The sequence below is a fragment of the Lentinus tigrinus genome (genome assembly GCF_003813185.1).
Source record: "Lentinus tigrinus ALCF2SS1-7 unplaced genomic scaffold L226scaffold_14, whole genome shotgun sequence".
NCBI classification, from domain to species: Eukaryota; Fungi; Basidiomycota; class Agaricomycetes; order Polyporales; family Polyporaceae; genus Lentinus; species Lentinus tigrinus.
In genome coordinates, this window is record NW_027137923.1 from 30,495 (window position 1) to 53,731 (window position 23,237).

The 23,237-nt window shown below is 56.8% G+C and overlaps 9 protein-coding genes across 9 annotated transcripts; 5 read left to right on the forward strand and 4 right to left on the reverse strand.

The window, feature by feature from the left end:
• Positions 1-153: 153 nt before the first annotated feature.
• On the reverse strand, positions 154-3,144 carry L226DRAFT_535545 (cytochrome P450; the record flags this gene model as incomplete). The annotated part of the gene is made up of 14 exons (XM_067680931.1): positions 3,072-3,144; positions 2,531-3,004; positions 2,370-2,470; positions 2,220-2,311; positions 2,125-2,168; positions 1,975-2,072; positions 1,747-1,925; positions 1,429-1,682; positions 1,299-1,365; positions 1,033-1,227; positions 643-876; positions 536-568; positions 446-474; positions 154-320 (listed from the first exon to the last, which is right to left on the reverse strand). The coding sequence occupies exons 2-14, from the start codon at positions 2,661-2,663 to the stop codon at positions 154-156; spliced, it is 1,626 nt and encodes a 541-aa protein (XP_067534652.1). The 5' UTR covers positions 2,664-3,004; positions 3,072-3,144.
• A 1,343-nt stretch (positions 3,145-4,487) lies between these two features.
• On the forward strand, positions 4,488-7,262 carry L226DRAFT_81617 (cytochrome P450). The gene is made up of 14 exons (XM_067687263.1): positions 4,488-4,651; positions 4,712-4,783; positions 4,845-4,936; positions 4,998-5,041; positions 5,107-5,204; positions 5,262-5,434; positions 5,494-5,744; positions 5,804-5,870; positions 5,938-6,141; positions 6,200-6,229; positions 6,298-6,531; positions 6,594-6,626; positions 6,693-6,721; positions 6,794-7,262. Exons 1-14 carry the CDS (start codon positions 4,643-4,645, stop codon positions 6,946-6,948), a joined length of 1,491 nt encoding a protein of 496 aa, XP_067534653.1. The 5' UTR covers positions 4,488-4,642; the 3' UTR covers positions 6,949-7,262.
• A 112-nt stretch (positions 7,263-7,374) lies between these two features.
• Positions 7,375-12,307, reverse strand: L226DRAFT_560804 (uncharacterized protein; the record flags this gene model as incomplete). The annotated part of the gene is made up of 6 exons (XM_067683388.1): positions 12,200-12,307; positions 11,787-12,113; positions 10,266-10,802; positions 10,041-10,207; positions 7,580-9,655; positions 7,375-7,465 (listed from the first exon to the last, which is right to left on the reverse strand). The coding sequence occupies exons 1-6, from the start codon at positions 12,224-12,226 to the stop codon at positions 7,375-7,377; spliced, it is 3,225 nt and encodes a 1,074-aa protein (XP_067534654.1). The 5' UTR covers positions 12,227-12,307.
• On the reverse strand, positions 12,036-12,946 carry L226DRAFT_81626 (uncharacterized protein). Its single transcript, XM_067687264.1, has one exon. It carries the CDS (start codon positions 12,685-12,687, stop codon positions 12,208-12,210), a length of 480 nt encoding a protein of 159 aa, XP_067534655.1. The 5' UTR covers positions 12,688-12,946; the 3' UTR covers positions 12,036-12,207.
• A 63-nt stretch (positions 12,947-13,009) lies between these two features.
• L226DRAFT_509194 (histone-fold-containing protein) lies at positions 13,010-14,162 on the reverse strand. Its single transcript, XM_067678206.1, has 6 exons — positions 14,131-14,162; positions 13,853-14,066; positions 13,658-13,787; positions 13,536-13,602; positions 13,241-13,473; positions 13,010-13,185 (listed from the first exon to the last, which is right to left on the reverse strand). The coding sequence occupies exons 2-5, from the start codon at positions 14,019-14,021 to the stop codon at positions 13,417-13,419; spliced, it is 423 nt and encodes a 140-aa protein (XP_067534656.1). The 5' UTR covers positions 14,022-14,066; positions 14,131-14,162; the 3' UTR covers positions 13,010-13,185; positions 13,241-13,416.
• Positions 14,163-14,396: 234 nt separating this feature from the next.
• Positions 14,397-15,504, forward strand: L226DRAFT_535561 (histone-fold-containing protein). The gene is made up of 4 exons (XM_067680935.1): positions 14,397-14,723; positions 14,874-14,978; positions 15,033-15,157; positions 15,225-15,504. Exons 1-4 carry the CDS (start codon positions 14,522-14,524, stop codon positions 15,246-15,248), a joined length of 456 nt encoding a protein of 151 aa, XP_067534657.1. The 5' UTR covers positions 14,397-14,521; the 3' UTR covers positions 15,249-15,504.
• L226DRAFT_81715 (uncharacterized protein) lies at positions 15,333-16,300 on the forward strand. The gene is made up of 2 exons (XM_067687265.1): positions 15,333-15,847; positions 15,905-16,300. Exons 1-2 carry the CDS (start codon positions 15,417-15,419, stop codon positions 16,173-16,175), a joined length of 702 nt encoding a protein of 233 aa, XP_067534658.1. The 5' UTR covers positions 15,333-15,416; the 3' UTR covers positions 16,176-16,300.
• A 458-nt stretch (positions 16,301-16,758) lies between these two features.
• L226DRAFT_81735 (uncharacterized protein) lies at positions 16,759-18,973 on the forward strand. The gene is made up of 3 exons (XM_067687266.1): positions 16,759-16,876; positions 16,936-16,999; positions 17,056-18,973. The coding sequence occupies exon 3, from the start codon at positions 17,110-17,112 to the stop codon at positions 18,781-18,783; it is 1,674 nt and encodes a 557-aa protein (XP_067534659.1). The 5' UTR covers positions 16,759-16,876; positions 16,936-16,999; positions 17,056-17,109; the 3' UTR covers positions 18,784-18,973.
• Positions 18,974-20,636: 1,663 nt separating this feature from the next.
• On the forward strand, positions 20,637-23,153 carry L226DRAFT_464043 (cytochrome P450; the record flags this gene model as incomplete). The annotated part of the gene is made up of 14 exons (XM_067675832.1): positions 20,637-20,769; positions 20,831-20,931; positions 20,988-21,079; positions 21,131-21,174; positions 21,227-21,324; positions 21,386-21,567; positions 21,631-21,881; positions 21,945-22,011; positions 22,082-22,276; positions 22,333-22,362; positions 22,423-22,656; positions 22,736-22,768; positions 22,828-22,856; positions 22,984-23,153. 14 exons carry the CDS (start codon positions 20,637-20,639, stop codon positions 23,151-23,153), a joined length of 1,659 nt encoding a protein of 552 aa, XP_067534660.1.
• Positions 23,154-23,237: the final 84 nt, after the last annotated feature.

Sequence of the window (23,237 nt, forward strand, 5' to 3'; positions counted from 1 at the left end):
AGCTGCCTGACCTTGTCTGGGTTCCTCTCATGCAAACACTCTGATTGAACGTATGAATACAGCAGACGCGTACAGTGCGGAAAGCGTAGTATACGCGTCCATAGGTGGCAAGCCCAAGATATTGTAAGTCGACCGTGACGCGCTCCTGAGTCTTCAGGCAGACCTAGGCTTGTACAGTCCGACCTTCATTGGGAGCGATGCCTTCGCGTTGTTGGACCCGTCGCCGACGGATGGGTAGCGCACCCCGGAGAGGTTCCAGAAGATCGGCTTGGAGGAAAGCTCGAAGGTGAACTTGGACAGGAGAAGGCAGAGGACGACCTCTGGAGGGGCCGGGCAGGTGCGATGGTGCGATGGTGCGCCGATCGAAAGGCGGGTGTGGCGGGTGTGGCGGGTGTGACGAGGTGAGTAGTTGTATGATATAGAGGTAGGTTACGGATGTACGTACTCATTTCGAGTTGAGAAAACTTGAACCCGCTGAAGTGTGCGTTCATCAACATCGGGAAGAAAGACGAGGTACCGGGTAGGATGGACATACATGCATGCGCGGCCACCACCGAGGAAGGTCATTCTACGACGTACCCGAGTCAGCGATCACGCCACAATGCCCGGAATACCCTGCGATATGACAAGGTTCAGACGTACAGATTGGAATACACCCCTGGGATCTTGGCTTCAGTGACACTCTCGGGGAGAGGCGACAGCCAGCGCTCAGGCTTCCATTCGAGAGCGTCCTCGCCCCAGACCTGCTTGTTCTGGTTCGACGAGAGCAGGCCGACGACGACGACGGTGTCCTTCGGAACCAGTATCTCGTGCATCATCTTGCCGTCGAGGCCTCTCATTGGCTGAGAAAGCGGGAGCACGGCGTCCTCACGAGTCCTGTATGTTGTGTGAGCACCGGTGAGTGCACATGGGGACCTGGTTAATGTTAAACTCAAACTTACTCTCGGAACATTTGAGCGACAGGTGCGTGACTGGGGGCGAGTGAGCGTTCAATACGCCAGACCCATCATCGAGGAAACAAAGACGACGTACAGGCGTAATGTCTCGCGGCATACCGCATCGAGGTACGGGAGCGACACGAGTGTGTCGTATCCGAGGTCTTCGCCATTCGAGGCTTCAAGGATCTCTTGGCGGAGTTTCTCCTGGACCTCCGGGTGCTGAGCGAGAAGGAAGAGCGTCATCGACAGAGCATTCGATGTAGTGTCCATAGCTGCGAATATGAATGTCCTGCTCGAAGGAAAATATGCGTCAAAACGAGATATCAGGTGTAATTCAGACACCAGTGGCAGCGGACGTACGACATCTGCCCGAGCAGCTCTTCTTCCGGCAGTCTGTCTTGCTCCGCGGCGTTCATGTTCGCCTGCACTACAAATCGGTAACCTCGTCAGCCGTATATTACGCAAAATTACTGGAGTAGTGGAAACGTACGAAGAATGCTCATGATATCCTTGCCCTCACCAATCTGTTGTGCAACAGCCTTCGAGTCTCCCTGCTCGAGTGCACGCTTCTTAGACTCGTAGATTTCCTCCGACCGGCGCCACATCGTATCGACGATATCCTTCATCTTCTGCACAGCGGGATTGGGAACGAGCTCGAGCAGCTTGCGACGCAACGCAGGCGTCCCGAAGTCTGGCACATACGGCAGCAGGCGGCGCAGGAGCTGGATGCCAGTCATCGTAGGCCTATGCGCGCCCAAGTTAGCGATATAGCTTTGTTTTGGGGAAGAGCAAGAGGCCGAAGACGTACTGAAAGGCCTTGATGGCGTCGCCGAAGTCATCGGGCGTGTCGGCCACGAGGGGGTCGAACGAGTATCCAAGGCCGGCTTGGCCAATCAGCTCGAGGGCGGTGCGGCCCATCCAAGAGAGCATGTCTAGTTCAACAGCGCCTGGTTTATCGTGGACGCGACCCTCTATAGCCTCCACTAACTGGGCAGAATGAGCAGTGTCTGCCACCCAGTGTAGTGAACAGACGTACCTTGTGCCCGACAGCGTTGAAGATGGGAATCATGCGTCGCATATGTGAGATCGAAAAGGCAGGGTTGAGGAGCTTGCGTTGCCTCCGATGATGCTCCCCTACGATCCACACGATGAGCTTCACATGAGCGCAGGAGAAGCTAGAACAGACCTAGGGTACCGAGAAGACCAGGACCAAAGAGCAACCGGTTGGTTCTGGCGGCATCAGCGCTGTGTTACCTGAGAAAAGGCGGGAATTCAACGTACTTGATGAAGAACTCCGACTCTTCAAACACGTACTGATCCTTCACAATGATGTTGTGCATTGCTGTGGGGTCAAAGACGTACAGCATACGACGCTGCGAGACGTGAGTTTGGTAACCTGTACAGGCTCTGGAGTGGCTCGAGAGGACGTACACCAAGAGGCCCATGCAGCTTGACAACGCCCGGATACGAGTCAGTGAGGTACCTGAGGAAACTCCATCCGTCCCGGCGGTCCAACAGTTGCTTGAGATTACCTAGGCCGTGGCGGCATGAGCGTCATCCATCGCGCCTTATCCGATCCGAGGACTGCTCACCGTAGAGAAATGACTGAGAAGGAGGACCGGGAATATTGTCCAGGGAAGACATCACGACTAGCTGGCGGAAGTACTTCCACAAGAGCCATGATACTCCACAAATCGCAGCACCCTGCAATAATAATAGAATCATGGCAGTTTAACGGCGGTTCTCAGAGGATACTGTGCGAGGGAATGAAGGACAGGACTCACTACTGGATGGTCCTTTTATCGCTTGAGAGGTCCCGGGCCGCGCACGCAATAGAAGACACATGAAGTCATGGGCTTCGACAAGCATCCGTCGGCAACGGGACTGGATGCCCACACAAATCGCGTATGCATACTTGCTCACGGGGAAGTTGATGAGGGGGCGCCATGGGAAAGCTTGGACTGCCTGTGGGTTACCATTTCTCCGCATCTGCAAGGAGGGTGAAGTTCGGGTGCCGTGGGGCGACATAGCCAAATCAGCTTCAAGAGTGTCCATCTATGCGTATCCTGTTTCGTGATTCCATCAGTACTCAGTATTCCCTGTGTGACAGTATTCCACTAGCATTGACCACACCGAGGAGGTAGGCACGTCATAGATGAATCGATATTCACCCGACATCCGGACAGTAATCCACGTATGGGGTATTCCTATTGCGGGGTGGGTAGGAGAGAAGCGTCATGAGTCAAACGTGATCTGTAACGCCGGCACGCTCACCTCGCTTACGATTCCATGCCTCGAGTTCGTGAAAGACAGTGCGTAAAGCTCCCATGAGTCCTACATTCACGGACACATCACGGGTCTCGCAAGGGGTACACCAAGCAGAGCGAGCGCTGTCTACGAGAACCATGTCGGGATGTGCTGATCTGTATTGCGCTTGGGTGACGGTGGACCGGTCCACGAGCATCGACTTTCTTTCTGCCCCTTGGCCGACGGCTAGATATCCTGGTCCGAATATGTCTACTGACCTTTCCTTTCCTCCTCGATGGCACGATCTTGGCGGCGACGCGGCGGTTCGCGAACGAGTTCAAAATGGCAAGTTGTAACTTGTCAAGTCGGCGATCAATCTGCTATCTAGATACACCCTCAGCCAGTCCGTGGGAAAGCGGGGTTCCAAATACACTGCGATAAGTTACTCTGGCCCCCGTTCAAGCTCAACAACGACCGACCGCACAGGACAACTGCGAAAAACCTATAATCGCGATTCGAAGCTCCCAGCACTCATGAATGGATGAATCCAGAATCTTCGCTGTTCCATACGACGCCGTCTGCGACCGTCATCATCTCTAGTTCAAGGACAGACCAATGACTCGTGCCTGTGGGGCTGTGACTCTCAGCCTGAAGACTCCTTGTACGTGAGAGGTTCATAAGTACTGTTACATGTCTGGATGAGGTTGACATGCCTGCTAACAATAGATGATGAACACGATCCATGGTTCTTCGACAGAAAGTTCGCTTCAACCGTCGAAGTCGTCCACGCGGCCGTTCCTTCCCGGGGACTGCCAGTCGACGTATCTTAACCTCATCCCTGTGGCACTCAGTGGGTAGGTGTGCTTCACGCTCCTCAGACCACAGCTGTTAAAATTCCTTTGATCGTGCCGAATACCACACTGATTATCGTCAACCGCAGAACTACTTTCGCATGATGGTCCGGATTCGAAGCACTTGCAATCACTCAACACTAGCAGGATGATTGTCATGTTCCTCGTATGTTAAGCCAGCCTGAGGAAAAAGGTCGGCAAACATACTGCGGCTGTGGTCACGCCGTTGCTCAGATTCCACGGCGGCAGGTGCGCGTACGTGATCCCGTGCCTTCGGATGCTTCTTCTGGGATCCAACACCGCTGTTGATCTCACCATTCCGTTGCTTAGGCACGTCTGTCTTTGCAGATAATCTACGCTGGAATCAAAACTGCGACATACTATATAGTATACTTCCCCCCGCGAGTCTTTCTCTTGGACGCCACCTGGGTGCCTCGGAATCCGCCAACCACCGACAATGTTCGCGCTCCTTGCTCAAGCTGCGCTTATCTGCGGGGCAAGCTGTGTTGTCTGGAAATTTATCCGGCATAATCTCGTTCGCAGCACTCTCGACAACCTCCCTGGACCGCCCAGTCCTTCCCTCCTATATGGTGAGCGACGCCTAGCATGCTGCGGGTGCGTATGATGCGTTTTTGACCAGCCCATCTAGGGAATCTGAAGTAATTGTATGATAAGAACGGTTGGGACTTTCACCGGGGGCTGGGCGAAAAGTACGGGCCCGCTGTTTTGTTGCACGGCAAATTCGGGGTACGTCAACGTCTCCGATCTACTCGTTCCCTTGAATAGTGTCCGTTAATCTCGCTTATAGCGCAAGTTGCTATACATCTTTGATCCCAAGGCAATGCACACTATCGCCGTCAAAGAACAGTACATCTACGATGAAGCACACTGGTTCCTGAGGTATGTGCGCTGTGTCGTGATGTGTGTGAGACCTCAAATCGGAGGTGAACCGATACACCAGGATTATGAAAGCTACGCTGGGCCCCGGGCTTCTCGCAACGACAGGCGAGTACCGTGACTCTTGCATTGGCTCGTACTCCCGCTGACCTTCAGGTTCATGGCCTGCTTAGGCGACGAGCACCGCCGACAGCGCAAGCTCTTAAACCCCGCGTTCAACATCAACCATATGCGAGATATGATACCCATCTTTTACGACGTAACGCACAAGGCATGTCTCTCTTTTTTATACCAAATGAGCGGGTCAATTGCTCATACCGGTGAATAGTTGCGGCTAGCCATCGAAAGGAGCATCACAGACGGGCCAGCGGAGATCGACATGGTCAACTGGATGGGTCGCACGACACTAGAAGTGATGGGTCAAGCTGGTCTGGGCTACTCTTTTGACCCGCTCGTTGAAGACAGTACGGACAGCTATGGGACCGCGCTGAAGATGTTCAGGTAAGTAGCCTGACGCGGCTTGCTCGTGGTAACACCCTGACACACTCACCCGCACGCAGCCCCGCATTATACGTATTTGCGGGATACTTGCAGTTCTTCACCTACATCGAGGCGATCGTCCCTGCCTCCCTGCGGAGGACGGTAGCAGAGTGGCTACTTCATGGGAACTTCCAAAAGCTCCGGCAGATGGTAGACACTATGCATGACCGTTCTGTGCAGGTTTTCCGCGAGAAGCGCGCTGCGCTTGAGCGAGGCGACGAAGGCCTGAAGCAACAGCTCGGAGAGGGCAAGGACATCATGTCCATCTTGTGTGAGTTCGTCTTTTTCTCGGTTCAACGCTGTCGACTCTGAGCTGTTTGAACTTTGCAGTGAGAGCAAACTTGACGGCTAATGTTGAGGACCGACTGCCCGAGGACCAGCTCATTGGACAGATGTCGTGAGTAGATATCGTACGGAAGCATGGTCGCATGAGCAGTTGACTGAAGTCGCGGTACCTGTATCAGAACGCTCACGATCGCTGCCATGGATACCACCTCGAACGCGCTATCGATGATCTTGTATCTTCTCGCGAAGCATCCCTCAGCTCAAGCCAGACTCCGACAAGAGATCGTGGACGCGCAGGCAGGGGGTAAGGAGAGCAGACTAGGATATGACGACCTGGTCTCCTTGCCGTACCTCGACGCCGTATGTCGTGAGACGCTCCGTTTGTAAGTACTTCGTTATTCTACGGGCATCTGAGCTGACTATTCGACCATGTATTCGTAGGTATGCTCCTGCCCCGTTCAGATTCCGGGAGTAAGTGCGCAGTTCCAGAAGTTTCGAATTTCGAGTTTCAGTGTCATGCTAACCACACGACTCGACAGGACCCGAGAGGACGTCGTGCTTCCGCTCTCGGCGCCCATCCGAGGCCGGGACGGAAAGATGATCACGGAGATTCCTCTACCAAAGGACACCACCATCCTTGTCGGCGTCATGTCGTCCAACACATCCAAGGCGCTCTGGGGAGACGATGCGTACGAATGGAAGCCGGAGCGCTGGCTTTCGCCGCTTCCCGAGGCGGTCACGGAGGCGAAGATACCGGGGGTGTACTCTCATCTGTTCGCGCCACGCAGTTGCTTGCACAGCGAGTATGTTGCTAACATATGTATCCTGCATGTAGGATGACGTTCTGGGGCGGGGGCCGTGCCTGCATGTGGGTGATTCGCCAGTCCGCCATCTCGCTGCATCAGACTGACATCATCACTACTGCTGGTAACAGAGGATTCAAGTTCTCCCAACTCGAGATGAGTGCGTTGTGTACATTCCGTGCGATTTGGCGGTCTTTGCCTACCGTTCTCTAATGCTTGACACCGTCCGCAGAGGTCCTCCTATCGACACTCATCTCAACATTCAACTTCGAGCTCACCGAGAAGCCCATTCACTGGAACCTCGCTGGAGTTGTGTACTCGACTGTCGGCGCGGACCCGAGGCCGGCACTTCCCATGAAGGTCTCGCTCGTCAAAAGGACGGGTTAGGTACTGTATCTTCCTGTCGCCTATACATATATGCAAGCCCATTCGGACTGTACGAGTACTTAGTACAGTATGTCCGAGTCCCAGAGCAGACTAAGCCCCAAAGCTTTGGATAAACGACGACTTGCATTTCGAGAGCGACATCGATATCGTAGTGAGTAGTGGGAGAGTGGGAGAGTGTATAAACAGATGGATGAGAGAGAGAGAGAGAGGACGCTATGTATGTATATGTAGCCACCCAAGTGGTAACGGCAGAACATAGGATGGACAGTGGGAGATGATCGATGAGAGATGGTATATACGTACGCTAATGTGCCGAGAAACGGAACTTGAATAAGATACCAAGGTAGCAGGTAGCTAATGAACTAGTGACTAGTGATGCATAACGATGACAATGACCAGACCAGACCAAACTTTGCTCAAGTGCTTCTACATCGACCCGTAACCGAGACCTAACCACAACCCGCAGATATTGACGTTACCCTTCCACCTCCAATCCGACCGTTTACCACCCACCACACTATGCCCAGCCAAGCCAAAAGATAACCTTATATCTCAGAACCAAACCAAGATGCCCAACGATTTCTCCACCTATCCTTCCGTGGGGGATCAACTGGGGGCAAGGGAGACTCACGACGCCCCCCTCAGCATCCTCTTCACCGGATCCGACCCCGCCCTCGCAATCCGCTCCCCACCCCCGCTCACAGCCGTCTCCGCCGAGTACGCCCTCGGCTTATGCTCCCCGCTCCCATTCCCGCTCCCGTTCCCATTCATCCCCCGCACACCACCAAACAGCCCCCCCTCAGAGCCCTCCTCCGCCCCAAACGTATCCGCGTTCCGCCCCAGCGCCCGCGCCTGCGCGCGCACCTGCGCCTTCGCCGCCTCCCCCGCATAGCTCGACTCCGTGTGCCACGACGTCGCGCGCGAGCTCGTGCTCACGCCCGCCCCCGTGCCCGTCGTCCCCGTCGTCCCCGTGCTCGTGCTCGTCCCCGCGTCCGTCGTCGCCGTCCCGTCGCTGTCGCCCGGGCTCTCGCGCACACCAGCAACATTACTCGCAGTGCCGCCGTTCCGGGTCTGGGTCTGGCCCGCCGTCGCCCCCGCGAGGCTCGTGCTGTCTTCGCGCAGGATCTCGTTCGCGAGCCCGCTCGTCCCGTGTGCCGACGTCGACGTCGCCGAGGCCGGAGGCGGCATCCACGGGAAGTACCCCGCAGGCTCCTCTCCCGCAGCCGCGACGGCGCTCGTGCTGCCCTGCACCATCGCCATCGACACCGGCACAGGCGGGAAGTACCCGTCCGGCGGCCTGCCTTCCTGCTGCTCCGACGCGCCCTGCTGCCGTCCTTGCTGATCCTGCTGCTGTTGTTGGTGCTGTTGGTGCTGTTGGTGCTGTTGCTGCTGGGGCTGAGCGTACCCATAGTAAGGGCCAGACCGCACGGGGGCGCCGACCGCAGGGTTAATGAACGGGTTCGCCCCGGACCCGGGACGGCCCCAGAACGCGCCGGGGGACATGGTCACCCCGGGGGAGAACGGCGTGTACGCCATGACGTGCTGCTGCATGTGCGCGGGCATCGCCGCGCGCTGCCCTTGCGAGTCCGCCTGCTCCACGGACGGCGGCCCTCCGGGCGACGGCTGCGGGAGGAACGTGAACGAGGGCATGCTGGGCGTGATCGGCGGGAGCCCGTGCGGGGTCATCATGTGCGGCATCGCCATGCCCATGAGCGGGTGGTGCATCGGGCTCATGGGGTGCCCCGGGATCGGCGGCGTCACGACGTAGTGGTGCGGGGAGAGGGAGTGTGGGGGCGGGACGGGGAACGCTGTGACTGGCGGAGGAGGCGGGAGCGCGATCGGTCCAGGGTGCGCGGGGTGGTGGTGTTGCTGCTGGGGCGTCGTGTGCGACCGTGACGACGTCGTAGGGGAGGTAGCCGTTGTTTGCGACGCGGACAGGGTGTTTTGCGCAGGCGGTGTCGTCTGCGAGCCCTGTCCAAGCGACGACTCCGAAGGCGACAACCGCTGCGACTGCTGCCCAGAACTCGAGCCTACGGTCGGCGGAGAGACATCGTTCGGCTCGAACGCTGTCGCACCATATCCAAAGGGCATCGTGCTTCCCTCAGGCTGCGGTTGTGGCTGCAGAAGCGGGTTCGGGGCCGGGTACCCCTCAAGCCCGCCCATGCTCGCATTTATGCGCTGGTATGTGTTGAGGTCATACACGTCATACGGCGTCGTCGGCCCCGACTGCAAAAAGTCAAACATGTACGGCGACTGGATAGCCGGGGGTAACGGGATGTGCGTCGGGGGCTGCTGCTGCTGTTGCGACTCGTACTGCTGCGGCTGTTGTTGCGCATACTGAGAAGGCGACCGCGGTGAGGCCAAAGACAGCTTCTGCGCGAGCTGCGCCGACAACGCGTCCGCATCTGCACCGGGAGGCTCGTCGTAGCCGTAGCCAAGGGCACTAGGTCTCCGTGAGCTCAGCAGCGACGACTGCCCTGACGCGGACACGCGCCCCTCGATTTGCGACTGGAGCAGCTGCTGTGCGAGCGATCCATTCCGCGAGAGGGTAGGCTGGCCATAAATTCCGCTATACGGAAATGCGAGCGCAGCTGGGGAGTGCGGGGCTGATGATGTTGCTGTCGGACCCACAAGTGGGGCAGACGAGCTCGCCGGGGGTGCAAATTTGTCGAAGTGGACTTTGAGCGGGCGGCCGTTGTACTCGTACCTGGATAGACCGAAAGAGTGCATTAGCTTCTGTCGCTATCGCTCTTTCGCGCCATGTAAGCAGAAGGGAAGGATCATGGGGAAGCAGAAGAGATGATCAGAACGTGCGTTCGACCACGGTCTGGACCCCGACCAAAGTCGATGACGACGATGAAGGACGGGGCAATGATATGCCTGCGGTAGATTCGCTGAGCTTGCAGCATGCGCGTAGCGTCCCTGGTCGTGTGAACGACGCAGATTACGGGATCGACGATCTAGATGCCCGATAACGTAGTCACGCAGGGTGGCATTGTCGGCGAACACATTCGGTGTGAAACATGGGTTACGAAAGACATGAAAAGGGAACGACAGGTCCAAAAGGAAGTGACCGCCAACTCGAGACTCACCCATTGAACATACGCACGGCTCGCTCAGCGTCCGCCTCATTCGAGAAGCTCACCGTACCGAACCCCCTTGAGCGTCCGTCAGCACCCAGGGCGACATCTGCGCGTTGTACCGCGCCCGCTTGTCTGAACAGATCCTTGAGATCTTGCCACTGTATGTGGAACGGCAACTGGACGCACAATCCTCATCAGTTGCACAACTCATGGATATATGCGAAGAATACTCACGTTCCCGACGAAGAGATTCCTGCTCGCTTGCGTGCTAGTACCCGGTCTTGAACCAGGCTCGTCTTCACCCAGCACTGCAGCGCCAAATGGCGCCAGACCGGGGAAGCGCGGAAGTGTCGGTGCAGGAGAGGCGAGTGTAGATCCCGCGACAGGGGTGCCTGTACCACTTAATGATCCCGGAACGGGAGACAAACTGCCCACCAGAGGCGTACCGAAGGCTCCAAGCCCACCAAGGGCTCCTGCACCAGCAAGACCACCCAAGCCGACGCCCATCGCAGCCGGGGCTATACCAAAGCCAGGGGCGCCCATGGCTATATCTTCGCCCATTCGGTCTGGGCGTACTTCTAGTGTTCGCGTTTGCCAGGTGTATCCGTTGAACATATCTACAGCGCGGCCCGCGTCTTCTGCGGTCGCGAGCATCACGGTGCCGTAGCCTCTTGAGCGGTTATCGGGACCTAGTGAGACATCTGCTCGAAGGACGGTGCCGGCTCGACGGAAGAGGTCCTTGAGATCTTGCCATCGTACGCGGTAGGGGAGCTACACGGGAGAGGAATATCAGCCGGATCCGTTCACGGCAATCCACAAGAGCGATCTGAACAGAGAAAATCGAAGACAGCAGTAGCGCACACCGCTGCATGGCGAAGAGCTTGCACTTCATATATGCGCTTCTCGCAAGGAATCTCATTCACTCCGAATACCAAGGACCAATACGATGTCGGTATGGGATTGCTCAGGCTGCATCGCGTCTATGACCACAGGGACTGCAGACGCTCCAGTCCGGGCGACTAACTCGATGGTGCGTATGTGGCGCTGGTAAGAACACTGAACAGCACAGCGCGATACACCGGGGCCATCATGACCAGATGTATGCTAGACATACTTTGGACATTGGCCAGATATGACTCGCGTGGCGTGGATCGACAAATTGTAGCTACATGCTGTGAACATGATGCGTTCTGTGTGTCCAGCATGTGTCGCAATAATCACGATCTGTTCAGCATATATTTGGTGGATATCTGGCAGGATGCCCTTGGTCATGTCATGTATGCGGCCGCGCATATCTGATCCGAACCATGCTCTAGAGCGAGGTTGACCATACGCAGCAGCAGAAGGAAACGCGCTGCAGGGGACACAGCCCTAGGAGCCCAATTGCATCAGGCTGTCGTGTCAGTCAAGCTCACTTCAGATAGGCTTCAGTGCGTTCCATCCGTACGGATGCCACCACCATGAGCAGCCAATCCCACGAGGGCGTGTCCCAGAAGCTGGCTCGCGCCTACGGAAATACGCGCCTCGCCGCCACCCAATTCGAAGATGCGTCAGGCCACGGTCGAAGGCGGCTCGCGACCAGTGTGGAATAACCTGGGACTCGTCCCGGGGCCAGGTCGGAAGACGGACGGGACGGCCGGCGTGCGGCATTGCGACATCGCGACAACGAGGCGGACGGTTGCAGTACCCGGGCAGGAAGAGGGGGAAGGGACGCAGACGAAGGAGAAGGAAAGAGGAAGAGACAGACAGACGTACGTTTCCTACGAAGAGCTGTGTGCGCGTGTCACGCGGCGGGTTTGTTGCACGCGGAGAGGTTGACGAGGCCATGGCCATCTGGATGACTGCCTCGATGTCGTCGTTTGTAGGACCAGAGCCGGCGGGCGGTGGATTTGAGGCAGAGGAAGGTTTGTCGCTAGCTGACGAGGATGATGCTCGTGTGGAGGAGAGTATTGGAGGCCGCGGCTGGGATGGGGGAGGGGGAGAGTGTGCAGGGGTCGAGGCGGGTTGGGCAGACGGAGGGCCTGAGGAATGGAGAGGCTGTGAATGGAGGGGGACGGGAGAGGGACGGGGGGAGGACGCATGCTACGGGTCGCGCATGCGGACGAGGCGCAGCGGAGACAAGGGTGAGCACGGGCGACGTTACGGACCCGGGACGGACGGGGACGCACCGAATTGGCTAACGGAGGGCCTGCCATTTCGAGATCGATAGCGCGGCGGGGGCGGTGAGTAGCGTGTACTCCTTCCGGCGAGTTCGCAGAGTGGCGGCCGGGGCGTCGGTGCGGGCGGCGGCGTGTGCGCGGGCGTCGGAGTCGTCGTCGGCCAGTCCGTCGCTGGCAGAGAGCGTGAGCGTGTGCAGAGAGAGAGCGCAGAGAGAGAGGAGGAGAGCCCGTTCTGGCAACTCCTCCAGACGCGCTTCAATCTGCTGCTGTCCGCACTCCACTCCCCCGCCTTCGCCTCCATCTTTTTGCCCACGTGCTATGACGTCACCCCGTCGCTCACACCCTAAAATGCTCTCCACCCGCCGGTTGTCACCCGGGGACCGGGTCTGCTCGCCCGACCGTCGCTTTAACCACGCCTGCGTTCTCCTGCCCATCTTCCCCCGCTCAATCCTGCGAGCAAGCCCCTGTCCAACGAAGCATCGTGTCCTCCTCGTCATCTGCTCCTTTTGCTGCTTAGAACCACCATCAGCACCCTTGAATTCACATTGACGTCATATCTGCCCAACCAGCCTAGTTACGTGCGAGACCACGTTAAACATACGCCACAAGCCGTTTCCATCTCAGTCGGAAGGTTTCTGCATATCCGTGACTTCTAGCGCGAGGCCGTTTCATCAAACGTAGAGAACGGAGCTCGTCAGTTTTTACTTCTTCCACGGAGGCCTTGATGATCTTCGTATGACGCGCATTCTCGCAGCAAATTGCGCATTGTAATAGTATTCTCGCTCCACCGGAGTTAGACATTGAAATTGCTCCAGAGCGGCCAGGACCTCTCAGACACTAGCCACGGAACCTTCTCGGAGTCCCGGAGGTTTATAGTGTGCGTCACGTTCCCCAAGCGACTCATCGGTTGGACCACAAGCGTTCATGGTCATCGCAGTGGGCAATGCCGGAGAGTGCGCATCTGCCAGTGCGAACCACCGGGTATGGACCACGGGCTCCGTGAAGTGAGTAATACCAGAAAGGGACACATGCGAGTTTCTGTGGACTCACTTTTGTAGTTCTAGAACAATAGACCAGTCTCTGTCGTACACCCAAAAGGTGCGTGGTATTGAAATAGCCTGGAAGTCTAACATACAAACCGCATATCATACAGTAGTCATACATAATAGCCGAACGCGTGTGGTAAAAAAAGACAAAGGAACCCAAGACGACAGTCACAAAGCGGCTCACACCTCCTGTGACGCGTCCGACTTGCGGCCCTTTTGCGTCTTGCTTGGCAGGAGCTGTAAAGCGACACAAAGTCAGCAAAGGAAAGGAAATCCAAAACGGGGAGCAAAGAGCGCACCTCGGGGTTGATGTAGGGAACGACACCGCCCTGAGAAATGACGACGTCGCCGAGGAGCTTGTTCAGCCTGGCAGCGAGACTCAGGTCAGTCACAGCGGAGAGGATAAGGATGGCAGACATACTCCTCGTCGTTCCGGATGGCGAGCTGCAAGTGACGGGGGACAATACGCTGCTTCTTGTTGTCGCGCGCCGCGTTGCCCGCAAGCTCGAGGATCTCAGCAGCAAGGTACTCAAGCACTGCTGCGAGGTAAACTGTTTAAACGCACGCCCAAAGTCAGAAGCCGTTCTAGTGGTGTTCGCTGAAAGCGGTGGCTTACCAGGTGCGCCTGCGCCGACACGCTGCGCGTAGTTGCCCTTCTTGAGCAGACGGTGGACACGACCAACGGGGAACTGGAGACCCGCCTTAGCCGAACGCGACTGGGACTTGGAGGAGGCGTCGCCGGAGGCCTTGCCAGACTTAGACTTGCCGCTGCCCTTGCCAGACATGTTGCTAGTGTGTGTGGTGGTGGTGGTGGTGGTAAAGATGAGAGTCTGCGAGGATCGCGCAATAAGTAACACGCCCAGCAAACAAACAAGTCAAATAGCCATCACTTACTTTGGAGATGAGCTTGTGCAGCAACGACAACGGCGGGGGGTGTAAAGGTCCCACCATCGCGTGCACTTGCCTTTATATCCGCGGCCGCGGCTGGCGGGCAGACCACGTGTCAGCGCGACGCGTTTGTTGAACGCGATCAACAAACGCGCGGGGAGGGCACGTGACACGCGTCGCACCAAACATCGGCACACAAGCGTGGCGCCCCTTTATAAGCAGCGTGCATCTCGCACTCAGCAGTCTCTCGAGCTTCCAGCGAACCACCACTACCCCGCCGCCCTCTCCCGCGCCCATACCCATCTAACAACCACCTCGACCACTTCGTAAACCTTTGCGAAGTGCATACACGCTAAAGTCACTCGAAACCCGCCTCCAAACACCCCACTCAGTACCAATGGCTCCCAAGCCCGCGTCCACTGCCGGAAAGGCCCCCGCCTCGACCGCGTCCAAGGCGCCTGCGAAGACCACCAGCGAGGGTGGATCCAAGGGCGCGAAGAAGACCGCGAAGGCCGCGTCTGGCGGCGCTGGTGGTGACGGCGAGAAGAAGAAGCGCAGGAAGGGTCGCAAGGAGACTTACTCCTCTTACATCTACAAGGGTGAGTCGCGTTTTCCCATGGTCTAGGTCTTCTCCTTTGGCGGGCGTTGGGCGTCGGCGAGTCATGGGGGTTGGACTCGGAGTGAAGTCGGACTTGAGTTTGGTTGGTGTGACGCGTGGACTTCATGCTGATGATACGTGTCTTCTACAGTGCTCAAGCAGGTGCACCCTGATACGGGTATCTCGAACAAGGCCATGGCCATCCTCAACTCGTTCGTGAACGATATCTTCGAGCGCATCGCGACTGAGGCGTCGAGTACGTGCTCCCCTTGGGTTTTACTTGGTTGTATGTACTTATCGCGTGCTGCAGAGCTTGCATCATACTCGAAGAAGTCGACGATCTCGTCGCGTGAGATCCAGACGGCAGTCCGTCTGATCCTCCCTGGTGAGCTTGCCAAGCACGCCATTTCGGAAGGCACCAAGTCCGTCACCAAGGTTCGTTCTCTCCCATTGACCCGCATGAGCCACTTGAAGTTGACGCGTCCCTTTTCTTCTGCCGCAGTTCTCGAGCGCAGGAGCGAAATAAGCGCTTCGTCCTCGCCTTGGGTGGTGGCGCGTGTGGATAGTGCACCTCCACGACAGCTCCTCGCGACGTCGTTTCGTGGATGTGCAGAGGGTGTGCGGACGTTGTTGTATCTCTATCTGCGGTCTGCGTCTGCGCGCGGTGCGAGTATCCGGCCTGACCTTGTATTGTATGTTTCCTAGTGTCTCTCGTCTTCGTCTCTGTTTCTGTCTCTCTCCTCCCTCTGTCTATGGTACCATGAATGGATTTGCAATGCCCTCATGCAACGCATACCTCTGGCGTGGCGTGACATCTTTAACCTCAAAGCACCTGCTACCTTGGCGCATATATCGAACGGCCAGGTTGGATCTTCACGGCGCGGTGAGTGGTCAAAGGAGTTACGAAGTGTTTGCTGAATTCGTTTGGCCTCGCAGTCGTATGTCCCATGATCATGATGTTGATCATTGTGCGTCTCCACTCAGGGATCCGCCGGCCTACCTTCGTTCGAGACGGTCGATGCCGTCGGAGCCCGGACAACGACGGTTCAAATGCTCACGATGGTCCATCCTTGTCCATTCCGTGCACTCAAGGACGGTTGAGTCGACGTCGTCAGGCCGACGATTGTGAGTCACGAAGCTCGACAGCGTCCTTCAAGCTGATGGCCGTATTTGTGGCTCAAGCTCAAGGTCCGAGCGCACGTACACGCGCATGAGGATCGAGGTCGGATCCAGACCCCAAGAGGCGCTTTCTCTCCGTGCCACGAGCCGGACTTCAACCGCTTCAACCGCTTCAACGCTTCTATGGCCGCCTTGTGTGCACGGTGGTGCGCCAGTCCGCTGGCGCTGTAGTAGTGACTATGCCACCTGGAACCCCCCCCGGGACGCAGCGGTCTGTCACTACCAATGTGCGGTTGCAAGCCTGGTGACGATGTCAAACGTTAACGCTTGCTAGCCGGTAGCACTTGAACGACTTTGGACCGGGCAGACGAAGCCTGGGGTCGACTACTTGGGGCTTGTTCACGGTGCGTCATGTGTCCATGCCAGTGCCAGTGTGTGGTGGACTCTTGTCAACGGTTCATGATTATAGACCGCATGATGATGATGCATCGGCGACTCGGAGAAGGTCTGATTCGAATTCGCCCACTCTGGAGTCTCCGCCCGTGCGATGTGCGCTGTGTGGCACACTGACTGGAGCTTAACCTGGATCGTTACCGGTAACCAGTGCGTAAGCGCAGGTTCCATGGGTCAGTGCTTTCGTGACGGATGGCAAATGATTATCGCCAGCCAGAACCGCTGAGCATAGTGAGTATGCAGTATGTTTCCTCCGGAGTGGCACTGTGACACTGTAGCACTGGCAGTACTTGCTGGTCGGCCACACGGGGAAACGGGCAAGGCTGCCCCGGAGCTTGTTTGAGCCGCTGATTCCGAGTTTCGATGCAGGGAACGCCGCCCATATGTCAATGATGGGCTTCCTGGAGGCTGAGCCTCTTATAATCGCGGGCTTCTCGTGTCGTGGCGTCTGCACCCGCTCCTGACGTTCCCATACGCCCAGACTAAACGCTCCTTACAATCTTAAAAATTGAGGCGCGCCTGCCACAGCTTACGCCTCGGCCCCCTTTGAGTATCAACGTCAACTGTCGATCAACTTCCTGTGTGAGTTGATTAGATGTCGAGATGTGGCTTTCTTGGGGGTTGCGCTGATCTTGGTGCAGCAGGACACGACAGGTCTATCCAGGCTTCAACAGCAGGACGCGCTTCTGTTTACCATTCACGCAGGTCTGTCCCGATTATGGCCAGCGTGGACGTCTCCGCTCATAATCATCGTCATCTAGAAGCTGTTCTTGACCCTTCGAAGAATCAGTAATCCTAGGATTCCGTATCCAACTATGCCGCCTGGAGAGAAGCAGAAAGAGCTCCACGCGCACGAAGCACGGGTCTTACCCAGAGGTGCCGTAACCAATGCAAAAGAACGCGCGCAGGTGCGCACCATCCAGGACGTGCCCGTCGAGCTCCTCCTCGAGATCTTCCGCATCCACGCCACACGCTGCAAAGACACCGGCTCGCCCACCGCCTGGATGGGCATCCTCCTCGTATGTCGCTACTGGCACCGAGTCGCCTGCGACGCGGCGGAGCTCTGGAGGGTCATCCACGTCGGCAAGAACACCGACTGGTTCCTCCTCTGTCTCAAGCGCTCCGCACGCTCGCTCATGGACCTCCACTTCTCCGGGCTGCCTACGGCGACGGTCGAAGCTGCGGTCGCGCTCGTCATCCCGCATGCGCAGCGTATACGGGCGATCCACCTCACGGGACACGGCTGGCTCTCTGCAGACGTCTGCACGCTCTTCGCCCAGCCGCTGCCGGCGTTGGAGGAACTGTCCATCCTTCCTGCAGAGTGGCGGTCCCCGCGCGAAGCGAAGCTCGTCCCGTGGGACCGAGGATATCGCGGGCTACACTCTCTCGCGCTCAGCGGCGTGTCTATCCCGCGGGACCCTGCGTTCTACTGCAAACTGCGGACCTTGGAGCTGCACGAGCGCTGCTGCACAATCAACCAGTTCACCATTGATGATCTCGTCCTTGTCCTCAACGCCGCCGCTTCGACCCTCGAGGAGCTCGACCTGTCCCGCTTTCAGCCAATCTTCGATCGGGATACACAGAGCGCCCCGAAGCCGCCATTGCCCAACGTCTGTCTCAGCCGCTTGCGCGGCTTCTACCTCTATGACGAGTTCCCTATAGCCTCGCACCTCAACAAGCACCTCACGCTCCCCCGCGGGGCGTTTCTCCATCTCCGCGTATACGTGATGCACGCCGACCAACTGCGCTACACCAACGGCACAGCGGTGCTCGCTGACATCGTCCCGCCCGGCGTTCGCCACGTCCTGGACGACGTAACCGACCTGGCGGTCAGCATAGATCGCAATTCGTACTCCATACGAGCCCCGAGCACCTCCTTGAACGTCGCCCCCTCCTCCAGCGCGAGCGACAACCGTCAAGGATCCGAGTCAGATGGCCCGCCGATAGACCGTGTGCGCATCGACACGCTCGGGTGGATTCCTGACCGGAAGCCGGGCTTGCGCGCGGTCTTGACCGTATACACGTCCGGGCGGCTCACGAGCCTCTCCATCACGCTTGGAGGGTCCGAGTATACCCTCGCTGAGTGGAGGACGCTGTTTGGTGCGTTCCGGATGCTCGAGAAGCTTGCCATTGTCGATCACTCGCACCTTGACCCTACAGACGCGTTTGTCGCGCTCTCCGCCTCGACCGACTCGGACCCTGGCTCGGCGCAGGCCGTTCGAGGAGACGACCGCGCGCTATCTGGTTCTGTGGAGAACGTGTTGTGTCCTGCTTTGCGCACCCTGCACCTGGAGGGGAGGGTGCAAGGGCATAGGATAGAAGCGCTCTTCGATGCGTTGTGTAGTGCTTTGCGTACCCGTGCTGGGTTGGGGCTTCGGCTGGAGTTTTTATGTGTTGACTGCTCTAGAGCATCGGGTCTTACCTGTGCCGAGCTGGGTGTGCACGCGAGTGTCTTGAAACCTTTGGTTAAATCCCTTGTAGTGCGATGATGTCCACGTCACGGTTGGAGATAGTGCAGGCAGGGCGTTGGCGCACTTACATACTGTATCACTTCAACCTAGGTCTGCCGTCAGTCAGGATTGCGACTTGCAAGCTATAGCCTCTTATACCCCCGCGCCCTACAGCTATACCAAGCCAACACAACTCGTCACTACTCTTATTCAAGACAGTTTAACGAGCGAAACCTTCATGGGAAGTGCCGGGCTTGGATCTGTTCCAGTAGTGGGATACACGGTCTCGAACGTCGAGAGTAGGACCGACAGAACCACTTCAACAGCGGCAACTATTAGAAGCGGGCGGAATACCTCCAAAAGACACAACGCATTCATCTCGAGGAGGGGAAACTCCCCAACTTGAAGCCGGGGCTATGACGATATCAGTAGTTGAACGCAGCGCAGGTACGGCCCAGTCTCAAGTCGCGATTACCGGATTTTCCGAGTTGTCCTGTGCGGTCGGGTCGTTCAAGTTCTTGAGCTTGAACATTGAAAAAAGCAGCACTGCTAATATCAGCGAAGAGGTGAAGTTGTGACTAAGGCCGCAATGCTCCTGATGCAAAGCCGTACGCAGTGCATTTGGAACCCCGCTTTCCCACGGACCGGATGAAGGTGGATAGTAAATTGATCGCCGACGAGCTCGATTGGTTGGCAACTTCAATTGCCACTGGTTCGCGTACTACACCTGGGCCGTCACCGCCAAGATCCTGAGAAGTCGAGGAGAAAAGTCGATGGGCATGTTCGCAGCAGCGAAGATCAGGATGCGTCGGCGAAGTGGCAGAGAGAAAGAAAGCATAGGAGGTGGTATCGGAGGCACACTTATAATCTCAAAACATCGACGTCGTGTGCTTACTACTACTACTTCTCCAGGCTCAGCAAACCGTCAATATTCCCCCTAGGCCACACCATTGTCGACTTTCCGCTTGCCTACCAATTTCCCCTCAACTCTTTACGGAGCTACTAGCTTGCGGATATTCGTCGACATATTCACGTTACTGGACTATGAAGACTTCTGGGCATGCGGCCGGATCACGAAACTGACACAACGTGGTATACATAACGCCGGAATTCTGACGATGCCATCGAGCCCCTCGAAAGAGTGTCGATACTCCTGGACCGGTCCACCGTGCAAGCGTTGCAATACAGACGTCCGTCACATTCCGACATGGTTTTCCATAGAGCGCGCTCGAGGCTCACTCTGCTTGGTGTGTCCCTTGTGAGGCCCGCGATGTGTCCGTAGATGCAGGACTCACAGGGATGCTTTACGCTCTCTCTTTCACGAGCTCAGGGCATGAGATGGTAAGCGAGGTGGGCGTGCCGAGGTTACAGATCACGTTTGACTCATGACGCTTCTCTCCTACCCACCCCGCAATAGAAACACCCCATACGTGGATCACTGTCCGGATGTCGGGTGAATATCGATTCATCTATGACGTGCCTACCTCCTCGGTACGGTCAATGCTTGGAATACTGCCCCACAGGGAATACTGATGGAATCGCGAAACAGGATACGCATAGATGGACACTCTTGAAACTGATTTGGCTATGTCGCCCCACGGTATCCCGAACTTCACACTCCTTACAGATGTGGAGAAATCGCAATCCTTAGGCAGTCCACGCATTCCCATGGCGGCGCCACAACAACTTCCCCGTGAGCAAGTATGCATACGCGATTTGTGTGGGCATCCAGTCACCCGTTGCCGACGGATGCTTGTCGAAGCCCATGACTTGATGTGTCTTCTATTGCGTGCGCCGCCCGGGACCTCTCAAGCGATAAAAGGACCATTCAGTAGTGGGTCCTACCCTTCATTCCCTCGCACAGTATCCTCTTGAACCGCCTTTGAATTGCCATGGTTATATCACTATGGCAGGGCGCGGCGATTTGTGGAGTATCATGGCTCTTGTGGAAGTACTTCCGCCAGCTAGTCGTGATGTCTTCCCTGGACAATGTTCCCGGTCCTCCTTCTCGGTCATTTCTCTACGGTGAGCAGTCCTCAGATCGGATGAGGCGCGATGAACCACGCTCATGTCATCACGGCTCTAGGTAATCTCAAGCAACTGTTGGACCGCCGGGACGGATGGAGTTTCCTCAGGTACCTCACTGACTCGTATCCGGGCGTTGTCAAGCTGAATGGGCCTCTTGGTGTACGTCTCCCCGAGCCACCCCAGCCTATACAGATTACCAAACTCACGTCCTGCAGCGTCGTATGCTGTACGTCTTTGACCCCACAGCAATGCACAACATCATTGTGAAGGATCAGTACGTCTTTGAAGAATCGGAGTTCTTCATCAAGTATGTTGAATTCCCGCCTTTTCGAATGCAACACTAAGCTGATGCGACCAGGTCCAACCGGTTGTTCTTCGGTCCTGGTCTCCTCGGTACCCTAGGTATATTTTAACCCCTCCTGCGCTCATATGGAGCTCACCGTGTGAATCTTAGGGGAGCATCATCGAAGGCAACGCAAGCTCCTAAACCCAGCTTTCTCCATCGCGCACATGCGACGCATGATTCCCATCTTTAACGTTGTCGGGCACAAAGTACGTCTGTTCACTCCACTGGGTGGCAGAGACTCTGATCATCGCATACCGGTCTGTCCAGTTAGTGGAGGCTATAGAGGGTCGCGTTCGTGACAAATCAGCAGCTGTCGAACTTGACATGCTCTCCTGGATGGGCCGCACCGCCCTCGAGCTGATTGGCCAAGCCGGCCTTGGATACTCGTTCGACCCCCTTGTGGACGACACGCCCGCCGACCAAGTCGGCCACGCCATCAAGGCCTTCCAGTGCGTCCTCTGTCTTTTTGTCTCCCAGCTATATCGCTAATCTGGACGCGCTTCCAATCATAGACCCACGATCACTGACATTCACTTTCTGCGCCGCCTGCTGCCGTACGTTACAGACTTCGGGACCCCTGTGTTGCGCCGCAAGCTGCTCGAACTCGTTCCCAATCCTGCCGTGCAGAAGATGAAGGATATTGTCGATACGATATGGCGCCAATCGGAGGAAATCTACGAGTCCAAGAAGCGCGCACTCGAGCAGGGAGACGAGGCTGTTGCTCAACAGATCGGCGAGGGCAAGGATCTCATGAGTATTCTTCGTACGTCTCCACTACTCCAGTAATTATGCGTGATGTGCCACTGACGAGGTTACCGATTTGTAGTGCAGGCGAACATGAACGCCGCGGAGGAAGACAGACTCCCTGAGGAGGAGCTGTTAGGGCAGATGTCGTACGTCCGCTGCCACGTTTTACCCGAAGGAAGACCTGACATATTGTTATTACGCATATTCTCCTTGCAGAACCTTCATCTTTGCAGCTATGGATACGACATCGAACGCCCTGTCCATGACACTCTTCCTCCTAGCTCAGCACCCCGAGGTTCAAGAGAAACTCCGCCAAGAGATCCTTGAAGCCGCCAAGGGCGAAGACCTCGGTTATGACACGCTCGTGTCGCTTCCGTACCTCGATGCCGTATGTCGCGAGACATTACGCCTGTATGCCTGCTTTGTTTCGTCTAAAACGCGGGGTCTGAACGCTCATTCGTCCGCAGCCACGCACCCGTTGCCCAAGTGTTCCGAGAGTGAGTGTGAGTTCAGCATAAACCAGGTCCCATGTTACTCACGACATGCAACGCTGGTAGCACTCGTGAGGACGCCGTACTCCCGCTCTCCCAACCTGTGAGAGGACTCGACGGCAAGATGATGCACGAGATACTGGTTCCGAAGGACACCGTCGTCGTCGTCGGCCTGCTCTCGTCGAACCAGAACAAGCAGATCTGGGGCGAGGACGCTCTCGAATGGAAGCCCGAGCGCTGGCTGTCGCCTCTCCCGGAGAGCGTTACGGAAGCCAAGATCCCGGGCGTGTACTCTAATCTGTACGTCTTTGTCGTGTCTGCCTGGGTATTCTGGGCCTTGAGGGGTGTTCGACTGATCGCTGACCCGGACACATCGCAGAATGACTTTCCTCGGAGGCGGCCGTGCATGCATGTACGTCCATCTTACGCAGTGTTTCTTCCATCCCTGATACTGACGAACCCGCGCTCCAGTGGGTTCAAGTTCTCACAACTCGAAATGAGTACGTACCTCCTTATCCTACTTCATCGTACCACCACCAACTATTCACCTTGCCACAACCCCCACTGCCACATTTATCATTCACATTTCGTCCGGCAAATCACCACACCGACTCGGACAACCTCTAGAGGTCGTCCTCTGCCTTCTCCTGTCCAAGTTCACCTTCGAGCTTTCCTCGAAGCCGATCTTCTGGAACTTCTCCGGGATTCGCTACCCATCCGTCGGCGATGCGTCCAACGTTAACGCGAAGCCGTCGCTCCCGATGAGGGTCGGGTTGTACAAGCGTGGGTCCACCTGAGGAGCGCGAGGTATTAGCAGTGTTGTTTCACGTTCCCGACCATGCCCTTCGAGATAAGCTGCTAACCACATCTCACACGCAAAG